This window comes from Pongo abelii, chromosome 5 (assembly GCF_028885655.2).
Source record: "Pongo abelii isolate AG06213 chromosome 5, NHGRI_mPonAbe1-v2.0_pri, whole genome shotgun sequence".
Classification (NCBI taxonomy): domain Eukaryota; kingdom Metazoa; phylum Chordata; class Mammalia; order Primates; family Hominidae; genus Pongo; species Pongo abelii.
Window position 1 is genome coordinate 41,926,594 of NC_071990.2, and position 19,456 is coordinate 41,946,049.

Here is a 19,456-nt window from a genome sequence, read left to right on the forward strand (position 1 = left end):
TACAAAGCACAGTGTTTACTAAAGGCACAAAGTGGGGGGTCGGAGGGCAGCTGCTCTTCCGGCAGTGACCCCTCCCGCTTCTGGCAGCCCCCGCGCTCACACCACCTGGTGGAGAGCTGTTAGCACCAAAGTGGGGGGTGCCCACCTGTGGGAGAGCCGAGGACCAGGCTGCGGGGTGGACCTCCTGCCATCTGAGTCCCAAAAAGGCAGGCCTGAGCACCCCCAGGACCAGTTGCCTCAGATGAGGAGCTTCCCGAACCCCTCAAGCATGTCCTTCACTGGTAATGAGGGGCTCGGGCTCAGAAGACAGGGCATCTCCACCAGGCCCTCTTCTCACCTCTAGAACACCCTGCCCCTCCCTGCCCCGCGATTCCATCTCCGGGAGAGGGGCTGAAGGCCTCTTCCCACTGGGCCGGTCAAGAGGGCTGCCCGGGGGGTGCTTCTCCTGACCCCACAGGCTGCCAGACAGGCACTAAGTCCAAACAGGGGCCAGCGGGGAGGAGGGAGGCAGGGCAGGTGGCTACTTCACACACAGTGCAGCCTGAAGGGTGGGAGGGAGGTGCCTCCGGCCCTCCCAGCCCCCAGGCCGGCCCCTGTTCCCTGGCACAGGGGCAACCAGGGTCACAGCACATCGCCCTCCTCCATGCTGAAGCTGCTCCGGCGGCTGCTGGCCTTGGAGGCCTCGGGGGACATGGTGGACAGAAGTGGATCAGAGGCCAGCGGTAGCAGTGAGTCGTCCAGGAGCATGAGGTCCAGATCCTTCTTGGACAGGCTGGGGAATGGGGAGCCATGCTCCGGCGCCAGGGGTTCAGGGTAGCCCGGGGGACCCTCGTCCTCCCTGCCCCCAAAGCTCAGGCTGTGGCTGAAGTCCAGGTGATGGAATGGGGACGGTGGCTGGGTGGGCAGGGGCAGCGGGGCTTGCGGGGGCAGAGCTGGCAGTGGCTCAGGGTCAGGGACCTCAGCCCCCAGCATCAGGGCCTCCCCTGGGCCCTCTTCACTAGGCAGCTCCTGCTTCACCACCTGCTGGGCCAGCTCGGCCATGTTCATGCCGGACGGGGAGGTGGTAGGGAGGCCGTGCACTCGAGCCTGCATCTCCAGCTCCTGCAGGGGAGCAGACAGAAGGCTGGGGAACACACCTATGGGCACCAGCCACCAGGACCCCTCCCCTGGGCCTCCATCACAGCACTTGCCCCTGCCCTACGGCACCCAAGACCCAAAGTGTTTCCGCTGGAAGAAAGCATAGGGTAGCTCTAGAGTCTAGACCAGTGTTTTTTCAGACTACAAGTCGTAACTCATTAGTGGGTTGTGAAGCCACTGTAGTGAGTCTTGACCAGCTTTCTATTTTTTTAATTGAAATTGACTTGTCTAGACTAGACTAGAATAGAAATTATTAGAATGCATTGCATCCATTAAGGACGAGCGGAGCGTTACTTCATGAAACTGATTTTTCACTTTGTGCCTGTGTGTGTTAGATTTTAATGTAAATTGTATCATCTACCATAAGAAAGAGAAACAAGGTGCAGTCCAATCGCCCTTTGTGTAAAGGGCCAGCCTCAGGTCTAAAGAGGACAAGAGGCCCTCAACTCAGAGCCAGGACTAGAACTCTCAGTTCCAGCTGGTAGGGCTGACTCTGCCAAGCTCCTGGTTCTTTAGGTTGGCCCTGTGGAGATTCCTAGTGCCACCCACCAAATGATTCCAGCTGTCTACCTTCCAGGCACATGATAGGTTTGCATTTTCCTGCCTCTTGAGGTTAGAGTACTTGTAGAGTGTGCTTGCATTGGCCAGGCCCATTGAACAGAAGTGATATGTGGCACCTTAAGAGTGACAATGGCTTTAAGAGCCAGCTCTGATGTGCCATCAGAGAGCTGGGTCCCAGCAGCATGGGTCCCAGAATGAGGGTCTCACAGAACAGAACCTCCAGCTGATATGTGTTGCTTAAAGATGCTGAGGATTGTTTGTTACCAAAGCAAAACATCCTAACGGATACATCCTCCTTCCTAATGGGCATCATTCCTGTGTCTCCAACTTCAGAAGTACAAGTACTGCTCCCTGGGGCCAGGAGCCAGGTTAAGGGTCAGAGTTACCAAAGAAGTCCAAGTTCAGGACCAGACCTGGATACGGAGCCAGAGCTGCTTGTTGGTCATCTCCAGGCGGCGAGAGTGGTTCTCCAGCTCCCTGGACTTTTGCAGGTCTTTCTGCATCCTCCGGATGTAATCCACAGAGGCCTTGAGGATGGTGCCCTTGTTCCAGCGCACGTCCCTGCAGCAGCAGGCCAGGCAAATTAGAGGTGCATGCTCAGAAGAGTGGCCAAATCCTTGCCACTGCTCTGGTTGCAAAGCTTATGTGGCCTGTCCCAGTCTTACCCAGCAACCCCAGACCTGGAGGTGGAGGTGGCTGATCTCAGTTTGCACAGAATAGGCCCTCCCTGGTGACTTCTGTTGCCACTGCCCACCTCATTAATCCCATGAAACCAGGCAATTCAGAGCAGCCTCCTTCCCAAGACTACCAAGACTCCAGCCCAGCCTACCATGGATTCTTAATCCTCCTGCCCCTCAAACACCTGTCTTTTTTTTTTTTTGAGATGGAGTCTTGTTCTGTTGCCCAGGCTGGAATGCAGTGCAGTGGTGAGATCTCGGCTCACTGCTACCTCCGCCTCCTGGGTTCAATCAATTCTCCTGTCTCAGCCTCCCGAGTAGCTGGCACTGTACGCACACACCACTGTACCCAGCTAATTTTTGTATTTTTAATAGAGATGGGGTTTCGCCATGTTGGCCAGGCTGGTCTTGAACTTATGACTTCAAGTGATCTGCCTGCCTCAGCTTCCCAAAGTGCTGGGATTACAGGCGTGAGCCCAGCCTCTTGTCTGCCAGCCCAATGGCCTTAAGAAAACTTTCTCAGCATGACTCCTCCTCCAAGAAGCCTCCCTTGACCTCAGCCTCACTTCCAGGACAGAAACTCATCTGTCTTGAGCTTTCCTGATTCTTTCCTGATTTGGGAGAGGGAGAGATCTTTTCTCAAATAGATGAGCTTCTAGAAGGAATTCTCCTCCCATCCCAGTAACTAGCACGGGGCTGAGGGCAGATAATACTTGTCAGCTGCTGCCCATCGCAGACCCATCACCCTCCCCCTCAGAAACCTGCTCACAGGTCATTGGCCTTGGGGATCAGCATTCCCAACTCCTTGATGCGGTCGTTGATGTTGAACCTTCGTCTCCTTTCAACTAAAGGTAACAGATTCCAGAAGGAGCAATTAGAGGGATGGGGACCCCCCACCCCATGGGGAGAAGTACCCAGCCCAGGGAGGGGTGCTTCAGGGCAACCTGCAGCTTAGATTTAGTTCTTCCAGGAAGTAAGAGGTGACCAACAGATTGGGATTTCTACAGGGATTAGGGGGTCCAGGGCAAAGGCCAGACACAATTAAGAGCGCTGAAAGGTAGAATCAGCCCTAGTGATGCTGGCAGCACAGCAAAGCTGCCTGGGGTAGGACTCTTCCCTGCTACACAGAACTCTGATGACCCAGGTTCCATGGCTTAACCCAGAAAACAACCTGATAAACTGGGGGTTTCATGAATTCCCTCACAGGAATCCTTCCTACCCACTCCTAAAGAGGTCTAGTGGAAAGACAGCACTAATAGTCCCAGGCACCACTGAGCGACAGCAATGGGAGGGCTTAAGCCATCTGCAAGTGAATTGGCCTTGAGCAGGGAAGCCTTCCACCAGTGCAGGTCAGGGAGTGGCTTTTTAGCCAGCTCAGGTGAGAACAAGGAAGAGGGAGGCAGGGAGAGGGGCAGGCCAGGACTCACTTAAGTTGTGATTGTCTTTCTTCTGCCGCTCCTTGGCCAGGGCCCTGCTCTCAGCATCTGGAGGCCAAAAGAGAAGGAGAGAGGAGCTGGGAGGGAGGGAGAAAAGGAGGGAGGAGTCGGGTATTCAAAGGCACAGGGGTAGAGGGAGGCAGTACCTGTGAGCTCTCGCTTCTGGGTCAGGTCCGCAGGGCAGGAGCTGCTGGTGACGCCCACTAGGGAGGCTGTGACCTGGGGGTCGCTGCTGTACACATTCAGGTGGCTGCTGGACAGGGGTAGCTGTGGGGTGGGGGGTGAGGGAGACCCATGAGTATCCCCCTCTCCACGGGGAGCCCCCTCTAGGGCCTATCATCCCAGGAGCAGTCCTTCCTGGGGACACCTGGAGTGTCAAAATTCACCTTAGACCCTTTCACCCAGCAATTCAACCTGAAGGTCTGCAGAGTCCAGAGCTATTATAAGATGTAGTCCCTGCCCTCAAGGAGCCCCTGGCCTAGAGTGGCTGAGAGAGTGATACAACCAATAATATGTGATAGGATTAGGCCCCAGGCATTATGGAAGCCCTAGAGCAGGTGATCTAATCAATTCTAGAGTTTCTGGACGGTTTCCTGGAGGGTGTGGAACTCCGAGTCTTGAGCAGAGATGTGAGGCAAGGCACTCCAGGCAGCCACCAGGGCACAAGCAGACAGGGCAGCTTGGCAGAGCACAATTCCAGCAGCTCAAGGGCAGAAGTGGTGGGGGTGGAGGTGCTGCAGGCAGGGCAGATGTATCTGGATCCCCAGTACAGTGTTTGACTTGCAAAGATACTGGAGTTTTGGAATGGGCAGCCAAGGGAAGTTTAAGCAGGAGTCTGACAGGGAGAGATCTGAGCTCTGGAAAGATCTGCCACAGAAACATGCAGAACAAATCACAGGCCCAGATACCCCACAGTGTACACAGGAACTACTAAAGGGACCAATCACTTGCATCCTCCCTCCCTCCTCAGCCCTCACTGCCCCTGCTAGCTATAGGTTTGGACCCAACCAGTCCCGGCCAGCTCCTACTAAGCCACTCAGCGATGTCACCAGGGCAGTCGGGACTGAGGATTGACTCCCCACCACAGGAACTGGGGACTTTCCCTTGGTAGCATGGGCTGGGGCCAGGATAAGGGTGAAAGGCTCATGCCCAAAGGCAGGAGTAAGCAGCTGAGATTCAGGAGCTCCAAAGAAAAGTGGGCAGGAGGGGCGCTGGCAATCCCACCTGCTCAGTGCACACACCTGCCACCTTTGTAGAGAGCTTGCCCTCAATTTCTTCCCTCATCTAATCTTCCCACAATCCTGTGGGTAGAGAGCATCACCCCCATTATGCAGCTGAGAAAACTGGGGTTTAGTATGCTTGAGGGATTTCCTAAGGTCACAGCAAAAGCCAGAAGCCGGGCCTCTTGACTCCAAGCCCAGCACCTCCCCACCTGCTACCCTACCTCTGCCAGGAGACGCAGGAAGCTGCCAGAGGGAGTGTTCCTGTGGTTGGGGACAAGGCCAGCCCCAGATCACTTGCCCCATGGAGTAAGAGACACAGACAGACTTTTGCCTGTTGGGCCCTGGGCTTGGTAAAGGAGGGGAGGCCCAGGTCCCCAAAGGAGCGCATTAGTTCCACACCTTCCTATAGATACACTGCCCCTCCACCCATGCAGTGCTCTCCATGCCTCCCTCTGCCCCTTCCCCAACCTGGAAAGCTCCCCACACAGGCCCGCTCTGTGTCCCCAGCCCCTTCTTCCCTCTGAAGCCCCATGGTGCGCAGAGGCTGAGGCACATCCTTCTTGCTTCATAATTCCTCTTGGCCCCGGCCCTTGTCACATTATTTAGTGAAAATGACTCATCTCTACAGAAACATGCCAGCTCTGCCCAGTGAGAACCCTGTCTCCACTCTCTCCAGGCTCAGAGCCACTGTGGGTGCCCCCCTCCCTAGAACCCTTGCACACCCACCCCACCCTAGCCAGGAGTACCGTGTTGGGCATCTGCATTTCAGGATTGATGTAGCCAAGGACATCGTCTAGACGCATAATGTTGTCAATGACATCATCAAACTGGAAAAGAGAAAAGTCCATCTGGGGAGGGCCCACCAGGAGGTGGGCAGGGGAAAGAGGCACCGGGACAACCACTGACCTGGAGGGACCTTGGAGCCCACCTCACCCAACCTACTTATCTGGGGAAAGAGGAAATAGGCCCAGAGAAGAGATGAGCTCTCCAGGTCCCACTGGCCCAACATGAAGCTACGGTTCTTGCTAAGGAGCCTACCTGCCCAGGGAGCTTCCTTGATCTCACTTCTGTCTCTGGCTTGGGGAGTGTGCTGGGCTTTCCCGGATAAGTCTTCTGTTTCTCCCTAGCAGAGCTTTCTTTTTTTCTTTCTTTTTTTTTTTTTTTTTTTTTTGAGAAGGAGTCTCACTCTGTCGCCCAGGCTGAAGTGCAGTGGCGCGATCTCAGCTCACTGCAACTTCCGCCTTCCCGATTCAAGTGATTCTCCTACCTCAGCCTCCCGAGTAGCTGGGATTACAGGCGTGCACCACCACACTCAGCTAATTTTTGTATTTTAGTAGAGATAGGTTTTCACCATGTTGGCCAGGCTGTTCTCAAACTCCTGACCTCAAGTGATCTCTCTGCCTCAGCCTCCCAAAGTGCTGGGATTACAGGCGTGAGCCACGGCACCTGACTTCCTAGCACAGCTTTTGAAAGTAAGGATGGCGTTTCCTCTGTGAGGCTCCCTGAGGGCAGGGCTGTGTCTTCCCCCCTGAGATTGGGGCTCCCTGAGAAGGGCTCTGTCCCCACCTCAGACTGAGTCTCCCTGAAGGTGGCACCCCTGCCTCTGCCATTAGACTGCGAGTCTCAGAAGCACAGCAGTGGGCATGAGCTCTGCAAGCAGCATGGCCACTGGCCAGCTCCTCACTCACCTCCCTCTCAGGGTTGGAGCCAATGTGCAGCATGGCCATGGGGCTATTGGGAGCACTGTTGCCAGCGGAGGAGGACAGCACGTGTCCAGCTCGCACCCCTGGGGAGGCGGCTGGTGGGGGCTTTGGAGAGCCCTGGGCCGGGCTGATGTGGGCAGCAAACTTGTTCCCATAGGTCTCGGACAGGTACTCCCGCACCTTCTGATGCTGCGACTGCTGCAGATGGTAGGAGGTGGGATTCTCCAGGTAGGACTGCACCTGGGAGGGGGAAAAGGCAAGGGCTCTAGGGGAGGCTGGGACTAGTGGGGACAGGGTAGGGGGCAGGCCAGAACAGGCCCTACCTTCAACACCTCCCCAGGCACAGGTGGTGGCGACTGGAAGTGGACGGGGGTGTTGATGGCCGGGGTGGGCGGCCCCCCGAGCTGCTGCTGTTGCTGCTGCTGCTGCTGCATGTAATGCATGACAGCCTGTTGCTGCATGCGCTCCCGCTGCTCCTCCTGCTGCGCCTGCTCCCGCATGAGCTGCATGCGCAGCCCTATGCGTGACGCCATGGTGGCTGCCGGCGTTGGCTCCCTGTGGACGAGAAGAGGCGGCAGGTATATGAGGCACGTGTCCTCCTCAAAGCACAGGGGCTGGCAGGGGGAGGCCAGAATGACTGGGACCGCATCCATTTTAGAGGAGAAGACATCGAGCCCTGAGAAGGGAAGAGATTTGCCCAAGGTCGCTGAGCAAGCGGGTGACAGCTGAGACATGAATCCAAGTTTCCTGGTTCCTGGACCAAAACTGAAGGTTCTGTCTTCTTCACTCATTGCAGTTGGTAAATCCCAAACTCTAAGAGTCAACTTCCACTCCTCTCTGTGTCACGCCCACATCCTGATCCTGTTAGATCCGACCTCAGATCCATCCTCCTTTGCTGCCACAAGGTGGGCCCAGCCTATCCTGGGTCTTATCTGGAATCCCGCAGGAGCAGCCCAGTGTTCAGACTGCCTCCTCTGGCTTGCCCTAGGACATTCTACTGGCAACTCAGTAAAGCAACTCATTTAACTCCTGTTAAATCCTAAGTCAGATCCTGTCTTCCCCTCTGCTCACAATTCCCCGTGGTTCCCACCTTCCTCAGGGGAAAAGCTAACGTCCTTACCATGACTGGAAAAGCCCCCTAGGATCTGGCCCACCTCATGTTCCCCTTTGACCCCATCTGCCAGCTCTCCCTCTTGTTTTATCTGCTCCGGCTACATCCTCCAGGCACTTTGAAATCCCTGAAACATCCCAGACATGCCCCCACCCTAGAGCCTTTGCACTTGCTGTTCCCTCTGCCTGGAATGCTCTCCCCCCAGATGACATCATGGCTCACTCCTTCACCTCCTCCAAGGCTCAGATGTTACCTTACAGAGACCTTCTAGGACCACCCTATTAAAATTACAAAGCCCCCCACCACCACTCCCTATGCCCCTTCCCTTTTATTTTTATTTTCCTCCATATCACTTATCACCATCGTAAATACGATGCATTTTTGCCTAGCTATTTCATTCATTGTCTGTCTCTTTCTTACTGGGAATGCAAACTTCCCTGAGGGCAGGCATTTTCTGTCTTTTTCACTGCTATACCATGGGCCTCTGGCCCAGGACCTGGGACATGGCAAATGCTGAATGCATGTGTGAAGAAATGTATCTTATTTGTGAGCCAGGCAATGGGGATACAACTGCAGTTCCTGAGCTCATGGAGCCTACAGTGTAATAAAGAGAAATGCAAGTCCACAGGCTTAGGAAGGCCTGTATGGGGAGGGCCACTTCCAGGCACCTGGCACTGCCAGAGCCCAAAGAGGACTTCCCACTAGCACATCAGCCCTAATCTTCTACAGGTCTCAGTGGGACAGGTGTGACTTAAGCCCCCCAGCCCAGTCTGGAAGGAAAGACAGGGAAGAATGAGTCCTACAGCTGGGCCCACTCTGTCCCTAGCTCATTGAGTGACCCTGGGTAAGTGACCCTGGGTAAGTCTCTTCCCCCTCTGAGCCTCCATCTCTCCATGCACAAAATGAAAGGGTTGGACCCAGTGATTTCTAAGGTCCTCCCCAGCTGAGACAGGCTGAGACTCTGAGAGGTGCAGGGCTCCTGAGTGTGTCCAGACCCCATGAAGGTCCTGGTAGGGGCTGGAGGGTCCCATCTTGGGGATATTGCAAGAGGCAGTATGACTTTGTGGTTGAGTAAGGACTTTTGAACTGAGAAAATGTGGGCTTGAACCCTAGTTCTGCCACTTCTTTGCTGTGTGACCTTGGGCAAGTCACTTAACCTCTCTGAGAGTCAATTTCTCATTAGTAAACAGTCTCTGCTTCAGAAGACTGGAGCACTATATGAAATTAATAGGTCTTGCACAGTATGTAGCACCTGGGAGGCTGAGTGCATGAGACATGGATGGGCACATGACTGGCAGGTGAACTGATCAGTGTGGACCAGAAGCCAGAGCTGTGTCTCAAGCTCCTAACAATGAGGCCCAGACCTCGGGGGGTGGCAAAGGGAAGCAGCAAAGGCTGACATGTTCTGGCTAATGCCAGACACTGGACTTAGTCAGCATTAGCAAAAAGAACTAGCAAATATTCAGTGAAAATCACCAGATAATAGAAATAAGAATAACTTGAATTTATTTGAGCATTTACTGTATGTCAGGCAATGTTCCAGACTCCTTCACCTGGAACAGCCCTATGAAGTAGTTCTGCATATTACTCTCCTTTTATAGATAAGGAGAAACAGAAGCACAGGAGATTAAGTGTCTTTCGGCAGCGAAAGGGACAGAGCTGGAACCCAGCCCCAGGCAGCATGGCCTCTGAGCCCATGCTGGGGAGGAGAGGGTCTCCACACAGAGAGGGGAGGAAGCTTATTGCAGGCTGCCTGGCTGCCAGGCCCGGGAATGGAGCCCATGCCACCTGACTGCCAGCCAGGGCTCCTCCCACCACCACTGTGCCTTCCCGACAAGGTAGGAAGGCAGGCCGTGGCCCTCACCCCACCCTCCTTCCTTCTCTGCCCCTCTACACCATGAATCAGTAAAGGGGCTGTCTCAGCCCCTTGGGTCTCTCCGCCCAGCTCCCAACGGGGCAGTCCCCAGAAAGAAAGGAGCAGATGCCCACCACTCCCTTCCCATCCTGCAGCAGGAACACAGCTGCAGCCTCCACCCATGCCTTTGCCCACCCCCTTCCTATGCTGCTACAGAGGGGTATCCCTGTCTTTGTACCCCCACTGCCCACCACACGCACACTAGCCCTACAGACCTCACAGGCTCTGACCCCAGCCCAACCCACCCCCTCGCAGCTGTACCCCCTACACACCCACCCACACGGCACTGGCTCACCCCCCCACCCTTGGGGACAATCTGACTTCAGTTGGCCCTAGTGGGGGTGTGGGCACCGGGCCTGGCGGTGCCAGCCGGCACAGGGAGGGCTAGGGGAGAACGATCCCCTTGTTTCTCTGACAAAGAGCTGAGCGTCTGGCCTGGCCTCGCCTGGACTGGAGCTGGCTTTGCTATGAGGAGAGCCTGGGCTGGACCCTGCCTATCACTGGCTGGGCCAGCCTCAGTTCCCTCATCCGCACAATGGACTTGGGAATCCCTGCCCCACCGCCCCCTGCCAGAATCTGGGTGAGCCTCCTGGGAGAGGACGTTGGAGAAGTGGACACAGCGAGGTGTCTGTGCATCAGTGGGTGTCAGTAGCCTTAGCTACTGTCGCCTGACAGAGGCTGGCAGGGTAGTGAGGCTCCCTAACCCCACCGCTGGAGCTGTCACACCCACAAAGCTTGTCCTCCAGTGAAGCTCCAGCCCTCTCCCCTGGCCCTGGTTGCCAGCCTGGGTTGCTGAGTGTGGTGTAGGTGGGATGGGTATGGGGTAAGGGAGGGGCCTGAGGGGATCAGAGAGCGATGGGGGTGGTCCAGGACATGCTAATCCCCCCACCCTCAGCCTCCAAGCACGCCTACTCACTCTCAAACCCTGAGGGCCCACTCACAGCCTCCCCTGACACTCAGTCTGGCCAGGAAGAACTAAGAGGATGGACGTGGGAGAACCAAAATGTCCCTGGCGCCTCCCACCATCTGGCCCTTCAGATCCACCATGCCTGGAAAGGGTCCACTGTGTGCACGTTCAGTAACACTGGGGGCCTGGAGTGCCTACTGCATGTAGACACCAGGGATGGGGCATTTCCCTGGAGAGCCTTCTCCCCTGCCTCTCCCAGGTAACACCCTCCTCCTGAGAGGGAGGGTTTGATGACCCAGAGAATCCCTGCCTCTCCCCCATCACATGGCTGCCCCCATCATCAACACCCCCAGGACCCTTCAGCTGCCTCCTGCTGCTGCCCACCCAGAGCCTCTCAGCTGACTCTGCCTCAAAGCCCAGACTGGGTTCCAGCTTAGTCATGTCCAAAATGAGTTCTGCAGTTCCACAGGCTCACTGCCCCTACTGGCTAGGCGTCTTCAGAAAGCTACTTCACCTCTCTGTGCTTTGCTGTCTTCCTCTGTAAAACGCAGCACCTGCTAATCACAGCACCTGCCTTTTGGGGCCATTGGGAGGATTCAAGGTAAGTGTGTGGCAGTCGCTTCATAACCAGGGATCCCGGTCTCCTCTGGTCAGGCCAGAGCTGGTTTCATCCAGCCTGTGTGTGGGCCTTGCCTGTCAGTCATTTACACCTTAGTATGAACCAGTTTTGTCAGAGCCATACCTGAGGGAAGATGTGGACACAGGGAGGAGAAAGACAGGGAGAAATCACTGGTCTCCATGACAGAGGCAATGAGAAAGAGGAGCCCAGAAGAGGAAAGTCTCAGGCGTAGGAAAGAAGATATCAAAGATACAGCATTGAGTGGAAAAGGTAACCTGCAGAATAAAATGCACAGCCTGAGCCCATGAAGCATGAAATGGTATATGTGTAGACGACAGGAAGATCATAGTACCAGCCGCTAAATGCTTCGTGAATGATTGCCATGGGTCAGGGCTGGTCAATGTGCTTCTCCTAATGTTAATTCTGTTTTTTCTTCCCAACAACCCAATGAGCTGAGTACTAGTATTGTCCCCATTTTTCCTGGAGGAAACCGAGGCACAGAGAGGTGAAGGAACTCACTCAAGGTTACACAGCTGATTAAGTAGCAGAATGGAGATTTGATCCAGGCAGGCTGGCTCACAGCCCCCACTCTTTAACTACTATTCTGGGCTCTCCCAGCACCCCAAACTGTTCAGAGTTGTTACCGCTGGGGAGGGGAGTGGGAAGGGGTGATGGAGGGGGAGGGATAAAGAGGGATTTTTATAGTTCTTCGTTCCACTGGAGAAGCACTCAGCTCTTACAGTGGGAATATGAGCGACTTGTGTGATTCTGTTAACAGGAGAAAGGAAGCACAGCAGTTTCTGGGGGTTTATCGGGGGGCCCGACCTGCTTCCAGTGCTTCCAGTCATGTCCAAAGGTGGGTCGCCAAGGGGGAGGAATCCCCCCAGCTCCACCTGGGCTGGCCCAAGCCCTGCCCTGCTCGGTGCAGTGGTCATTAGGCCAGCCGCGGTCCCTGGATGAGGACACCGAGTGGCCAGCAGAGGCACAGAGCCAGGGCCAGCAGCCACCGAGCATTTGGAGCTGGAGGGCCAGGGCCCCACTCAGTTTCTACCACAGCCCCAGACAAGGGCTTCTGAGGGGAGTACCATCTTCATGCAGTGCCCTCAAACTACTCTCAGCTGACGCCAGTCCATTCAGTGGCTTGTGAGGCCTGAACTGCCTTGGGGATTTTTCTGCCCTCTAAATGATCCTTTAAAACTTGGAGCAGGAAGCTGAAAACACACTCCATGACCCATGGACCCCCTCCTATGCAAGCCCAACAGAAAAGCATCCACGTGTTCACCAAAGCACATATACTAGAATGTTTGTGTGTATAGGAACCAAAACTGGAAACCACCCAAATGTCCATTAAAGAAAGATAGATAAAGAAGTGGTGGGCCAGGCGTGGTGGTTCACACCTGTAATCCCAGCACTTTGGGAGGCTGAGGCAGGCAGATCACTTGAGGTCAGGAGTTCGAAGCCAGCCTGGCCAATGTGGTGAAACCCCATCTCTATTAAAAAATACAAAAATTAGCCAGGCGTGGTGGTGTGCGCCTGTAGTCCCAGCTACTCGGGAGGCTGAGACAGGAGAATCACTTGAACCCAGGAGGCGGAGGTTGCAGTGAGCCGAGATCGTGCCACTGCACTCTAGCCTGGGTGACAGAGTGAGACTCCATCTCAAAAAAAATAAATAAATAAAATAAATTGAAGTGGTGGTACATCCATACAATCAAATGCTACAAAGCAATGACAGCAAATGCACTGCTGTCACACATGACATAGATGACTCTCGCAGACATAATGTTAACGAAAGAAGCCAGGCACAAAAGTGTATACAGCATGCTCTGCGTATATGAGTTCAAAAAAACGCAACATTAATCTACTATGTTAGAACTCAGGATCCTAATTACCCTTGGGGGAGTGCCTGGGAGGGGACACAAGATGGCTTGGTGGGTAAGAGGATTAGGAAAGTTCTGTAATTTGATATGGGTTTTGGTGCCATGAGAGTGTCATATTTACAATAATTTGTACAGCTGCTCCCTTACAATTTATAATTTTCTGTATGTGTGTTGTATTCTCATTTTAAAATCACATAAGAATGAGGGCAGACCAGCCTGGCACGGTGGCTCACGCCTGTAATCCCAGCACTTCGGCAGGCCGAGGCAGGCAGATCACTTGAGGTCAGAAGTTCAAGACCAGCCTGGGCAACACAGTGAAACCCCGTCTCTACTAAAAATACAAAAATTAGCCAGGTGTGGTGGCACATGCCTGTAGGCCCAGCTGCTTGGGAGGCTGACGCAGGAGAATTGCTTGAACCCAGGAGGCAGAGGTTGCAGTGAGCTGAGATCACACCATTGCACTCCAGCCTGGGCAACAAGAGTGAAACTCTGTCTCAAAAAAAAAAAAAAAAAAAAAAAGTATGCGGGCAGACATTAAATAGTTTAAAAGAAGAGTTAGGGAAACTACCTTCACCAACACCACCGCTTCTCCAAAACTCCCCCTTCCCCAAGTGTGTCTACGACTTTAAAATGCCTTTGGTACCAGGCACCTTCAACACAACTGCCAGAGCATACCTTGGTACAACCTCTTTGGAAAAGCAATTTGGCAATATATGTCAAAGCCTTGAAAAATATTCACCAGTCCAAGGAAGTAATCATAGATGCAGAAAAGGATTTTGTGCATAAAGATGCACTTCACATTATACAGAAAAAAGTCAAAACTAACCTCAATGTCCAATTATAGGATAGTTAAATAAATTACGGTGTGTCCCTCCTGATGGACTGCTATACTTACAATAAATAACATGAGGATATGTCAGGTGACAAAATATAGGATGTAGGGGGAAATTATATATAAAATCTGATCATCACAATGTAAAAATATGTATAGAAAAACCTCTTGGGAGGAAATATACAAAATTATTACTGACTTCTTTGGATGATGTAACCATAAGTATTTTGTGTGGTTTTAAAAGCATTTTGGAATGTTATTCTTTCTCTAGAATGAAGATGTATATCTTTCTAATTGAAAAAAAAATTTTATGCTAACAGCTAATGCTCATAGAATGCTTACTGTGTGCTAGATACTGTTCAAAGCACCTTATGTAATTATCACAATTATTTCATGATATGAGTGACGTGGGTACCATTATTGTCCCCACTCAAGGAATGAGGAAACACAGGCCCAGAGAGGTTGTCACTTGCTGAAGGTCACAGAGCTAATGAGTGGCAAGGCTGGACCCTGGCAGTCTGGCTGCACCGCCCCAACCCTGGGGCTGGGAGTTTGGCCTCAGTCCTGCATTCAGGGTGAGGGCGGCCACGTTTTGTTTTAGGAATTCTCACTGAAGAAGTCTCCCTGCGATCAAAGAGTTTCAGCAGCTGATCTCTTTCATCCAGCCCAGGAGCCAGAGGGTGTCCGGGATGATGGAACAGTCTGGAATCCCCAAACACAGGCAGAAAAAAAAATTCTACCGTTCCTCAAAGAGCAGAGATAATTTCCTGTATTCCCAGAAAAACATATGTCTGGCGGCTGAAACAACAAAGTGTGCAAGCCCAGAGGCTGGGAGGCCTGTTTAAGCCATCGATGACGCTCTGCACCTCTGTGGTCGGAAGAAGTTTTCTTCTGATTCAGTCTGTTACACTCTCAGTTGTGGGGGAGCTGCCTGGTCAGTCCTGGGGAAAGAAACTGACCGCTAAACAAAAGCTTCCTGAACAGGTGCGAGATTCCTGGAGGCAAAGGAAGGGCTTTGTGGCCTCCTAGGAACCTTTCAGCCTAGGAAAGGGAAGAGAGAAAAAAATACCAAACTTGGGATTTTTCTCAGCCCCCTCTGGCAGAGGAGGCAGCAGAGGAAGTCCTGATGAACTACTAGGAAACAGAACAAGGATATCACTGATCCCATAGACAAAGCCATTCCAAATTACGGAGGTGGTCATGAGTCACTGTAGGGCCTGGGGAGGGGGCATCAGATGGCCCAGACCCAAACAGGGTGAGGGGTGGAAAGGTGTCCTACGACTCCCAGGAGCCAGCAGTCCTGCCCATATGATGCTGTGGGAAAGGCCAAGTGCTTGGGTTCAAGTCTTAGCCTTGGGCTGGACTCAATTGTCTGGGCATGGCCTCAGTCTCCCCATCAGTCAAGCAGGGCTTGCCAGCTGGGGCCACGTCTACCTCAGAGCAGTTGTGCTCTAAGTGAGGAGGCTGGGTGTGAAAGCTGTCTGCAGGTGTGAATTTGTGGGCAGAGGGGAGGTGTCACCATTCTGGTCACTGTTCAATGTTGCTCCGTCCAGGCCCACTGGGGACATCCCTGCACAAGTTCCTTTGGGGAAGTGTCCCATCCATTCATCCATTCGTTCACACATACACACATACACACACCATCTGAAAGCCCAGACTGGGGCAGAGCAGCCTAGTGGTAACCCCAGCCTCAGTCTCTCCTTACTAGATAGGGGCAGGAAGGCCTCAGGCCAGCTTTTCCTATTACCAGGAGCCCTCTGTTTCCTCTCCAAAAGCCTTGGGTCTTTTAAGACTTTCTTTTCCAGAGCTTGTATATCATGTCATTCACTGCAGGAGATGAGAGAGGCAGGTGAGCAATAATAATGTCCACTTCTTTGGGTTCTAAGGGATAAGTAGTCGGAGTGTTTACCACAGTTCCTGGCACACTGGAGATACTTCATGATATAGCCTTTTATTATATTAGCTGGCAACTTCCGATACAGAAACATAGCAAACCCAAGACACCTGGTAAGTGTGCATTGTTTGATTGGAAGGTCCTTGATATCAGAAGCAGAAATGAGGTCAATGGGACACGCACATGCTTTTAACAGTTTTAATGCCATGTTTTGGTCTTTTTCCCTTTTAGTGAAGTGCAACTTATCCTAGCAAAATGCATAGATTTGTAGTGTACAGCTCAATGAATTTTTACAGGTGTGTGGCTTTGTGTAATCACTGTTTAGATCAAGATGGAGAATGTCACCATCACCCTGGCAGGTTCCCTCCGGGACCCTGTCCTGCATCACCATGGCTGAGTGCTACTGGTCTCCAACAGCACACAAACGCTGCCATGCAGGATGTGGTCTTCAGTATATTTCATGAAATGGAACCACTCTGCCAAGTGGGGACACTTACTGAGGACTGACCAACCCCTATTTGTGATGAATAAAGATCAAGAAACAAAGAGGCCGGGCGCGGTGGCTCACGCCTGTAATCCCAGCACTTTGGGAGGCCGAGGTGGGCGGATCACAAGGTCAGGAGATCGAGACCATCCTGGCTAACACGGTGAAACCCCGTCTCTACTAAAAATACAAAAAATTAGCCGGGCGCGGTGGCGGGTGCCTGTAGTCCCAGCTACTCAGGAGGCTGAGGCAGGAGAATGGTGTGAACCCGGGAGGCGGAGCTTGCAGTGAGCCGAGATCTCGCCACTGCACTCCAGCCTGGGCCACAGAGTGAGACTCCAACTCAAAAAAAAAAAAGATCAAGAAACAAAGAATGAATTACATGAGGAAGCAGAGGCTCCAAAAGGGAGATCCTCACAATGCGCTTCAGTGGCAGCAGAACAAGACCCCAGGATGCATTCTGCACTGCCTCTCCCAGACCCCCTGCAGGAATGCGCTGCGGGAGACTGCAGGGCTGGGGGCAGGGGGCAGTCAGGGGCTTGTTTTTAAATCTCTGAGCACCAGCAGGAGGTGGGGAGGAGGGAAAGGAAGGAGAGGAGAGAGGAAGGGCGGTCACACAAGCTCCTGGCCCACTTAATGGCCTCCTGTTCCCACAGCTCAGGCCCATCAGCCCCAAGTTTCAGCTCACATCCCACAGGAAAGGGTGGGAACTGGCGCCTCCTGGCTGGCCAGACTGTTGGCCTGGGACAACAGGGGGAGCAGCTTCAAAGGCCATTGCAGACCAGGGAGTCGCCCTGTCCTGTCCCACTGGGACCAGCTGGGCCCTGGCAAAGAAGACTGCCACTGGGCATGGCAGGACAGGGACGAGGGACATGTAGCTAATAGGAACATGAAAGGAGAAACTAGAAAAGGATTCCACCCCTGTGATATGCACGGACCGGCCCAGCCACCCATGTGGACCCTCTGTCTCTCCGTGTCCGCTTCTCTCTCTTTCTCTCTTCTCTCTCACACACATGCACGCGCACATGCACACATGTCCATGTGCACACGCGTGTAGCTGCATCCTTCAGCTGCCGCTTGCAGTCTAAGGATCCCCTTAGCAGGCAGCCAGCTTTCTCCTGGGTTGGGGAGTGGTGGGACTGAACCCCCACCCCTTGTGCCCCTGCACCCACCTCCTGGGCACTCCATCTACTCCAGCCTCCTGCCTGTGTCTGCCATGCTTTGTTCTCTAGTTGTTTCCTTGCCACCTACCAGTCTCCTCAGCTACAAGGAAGTTTCAGAGAAATCACTTTTCTTCTTCAGAACCTCCACACCATCCCACCCATCAGACTTTCCAGAAAGAGCTGCACGGCCCTCAAGGGCTGCTGGTCCAGTGACCCCCACACACTCAGTTATCACCCACTTGGCAAACGCTCCGAGTCCCTCCCACATTGCACTGTGCAAGGGGCCTCTGTTCAATCACATTCATCCCCACAAACACTTGATGGGATAAACAGCAACACCAGCAGGATAAAAAACCGAGATTCAGAAAGGTTAAGTAGGCCAGGCGCAGTGGCTCATGTCTGTAATCCCAGCACTTTGGGAGGCTGAGGCAGGTGGATCACTTGAGGTCAGGAGTTCGAGACCAGCCTGGCCAACATGGTGAAACCGTGTCTCTACTAAAAATACAAAAATTAGCCAGGTGTGGTGGCACATGCCTGTAGTCCCAGCTACTTGGGAGGCTGAGGCAGGAGAATGGCTTGAACTCAGGAGGCGGAGGTTGTAATGAGCTGAGATCACGCCACTGCACTCCAGCCAGGGCGACAGAGCAAGACTCCATCTCAAAAAAAAGAAAAAAAAAAGAAAGGAAAGATTAAGCAGCTTGTGAGAGGTCACACTGCAAGAACACAGTGAAGTGGGGATTCGAGCCCAGGTCTCTCAGGTATGTGACCACCACCAGCTCCAGCCCAGGAGAGGAAACCTGGGGCCCATAGGAAAGGTCTCCCATGTAGATGGCTTGTTGTCCCCTGCACTCCCAGTCCTGCACCCCCCTCATCCCATGTCACCCTCAGCGAATCCTACAGAGGTTCCCCAGAGAGGCCTGCATGCTCCTCAGCCCTCCCAGACCCCACCCACAGATACTTTTTGCTAAATAGCCAAGACATCCATGCCCAGGAGGCTCAGAGGGTGACAAATCTGAATCTCACTGAGACGGTTAGCCCACTCGAGGGCCTGGGTCGGAGGCGGCGGAAGGGGAGGCTATATGAAGTTGGTCAGACAGAAATGTGATTCCAGGGATCAGAGATCTGGCACCAGACCATAGTGAGGTTAGGGTGGTAAGGGTTGGGGGGAGGAGTGGGACTCAGCCATAGATGGCTCCTAGGACAGGAAAGGGGCCTGAGGGTGACAGAGGGGCTTAGAGACTGAAACTCCACTTGCCCCAAGTACCCTCTGACCCACCCCAGCGAACCTGCTCACGTCCCCTGCAGGGAAGATCAGCTAAGTTTTAATGGATGCTACGTCAGCCGATGTGGTCAAGGAAGTCCCTCCCCAGGGAAGATGAGGCCTAAGACTCTATCTGATTGGTCAGTTCATGCCATTGTGGACTTGGGGCCCACAAGCTCTGACTCTCTGAGATAAGTCTGTTTTGCAAGGACTCCCTCAGCCTCCATGGGCCCAGCACAAAATCCTACCTAAGGCCAGAGTCAGACTGGAAGACCTGCATCGGTATGCACCACCCAGCTGCGTGACCTTGGGCAAGTCCTGTCACCCTCTCCGGGCCTCGAGACCCTCACAAATAACATGCAGAGGCTATATGGGACCTCTCATAGGCTCCCCACCGCCTGCCTGGTGTGCTGATGGTTCTGGCAGCATGGATGTGTGGAAGGCTGGTCCGGTGGAATCGGCCTGCAGGGCTGGGAGGGGAAGAGCCAGGCACCGGTTTCACCGTCCCATGTGCTGGCTGCCCCGGCATTGGGGAGCTCCCTCTCCAGAGCCATGGCAGCCTTAGGATCCAGCCTTTGCTTTTCCATCTGCTCAGGAGAAAAGAATCCACACTCCAGCATCTTCTGCTAGCTGCCAGCTGCTTAGGGCAGGGAAGC

General features: G+C 53.6%; 1 protein-coding gene across 3 annotated transcripts in view; it reads right to left on the reverse strand.

Moving 5' to 3' along the window:
• The window catches only part of TFEB (transcription factor EB), a 52,475-nt gene continuing 33,019 nt past the window's right edge, over positions 1-19,456 (reverse strand). For all 3 annotated transcript variants that reach the window (XM_003776834.4, XM_009241862.4, XM_054557472.2), the window contains exons 2-9: positions 7,061-7,292; positions 6,723-6,977; positions 5,781-5,861; positions 3,958-4,078; positions 3,803-3,859; positions 3,145-3,220; positions 2,112-2,259; positions 1-1,101 (exon numbers count right to left, since the gene is read on the reverse strand). In XM_003776834.4, coding sequence (XP_003776882.1) covers positions 622-1,101; positions 2,112-2,259; positions 3,145-3,220; positions 3,803-3,859; positions 3,958-4,078; positions 5,781-5,861; positions 6,723-6,977; positions 7,061-7,292 — 1,450 coding nt within the window. In that variant the 3' untranslated portion in view covers positions 1-621. The remainder of the gene's footprint in view (positions 1,102-2,111; positions 2,260-3,144; positions 3,221-3,802; positions 3,860-3,957; positions 4,079-5,780; positions 5,862-6,722; positions 6,978-7,060; positions 7,293-19,456) is intronic.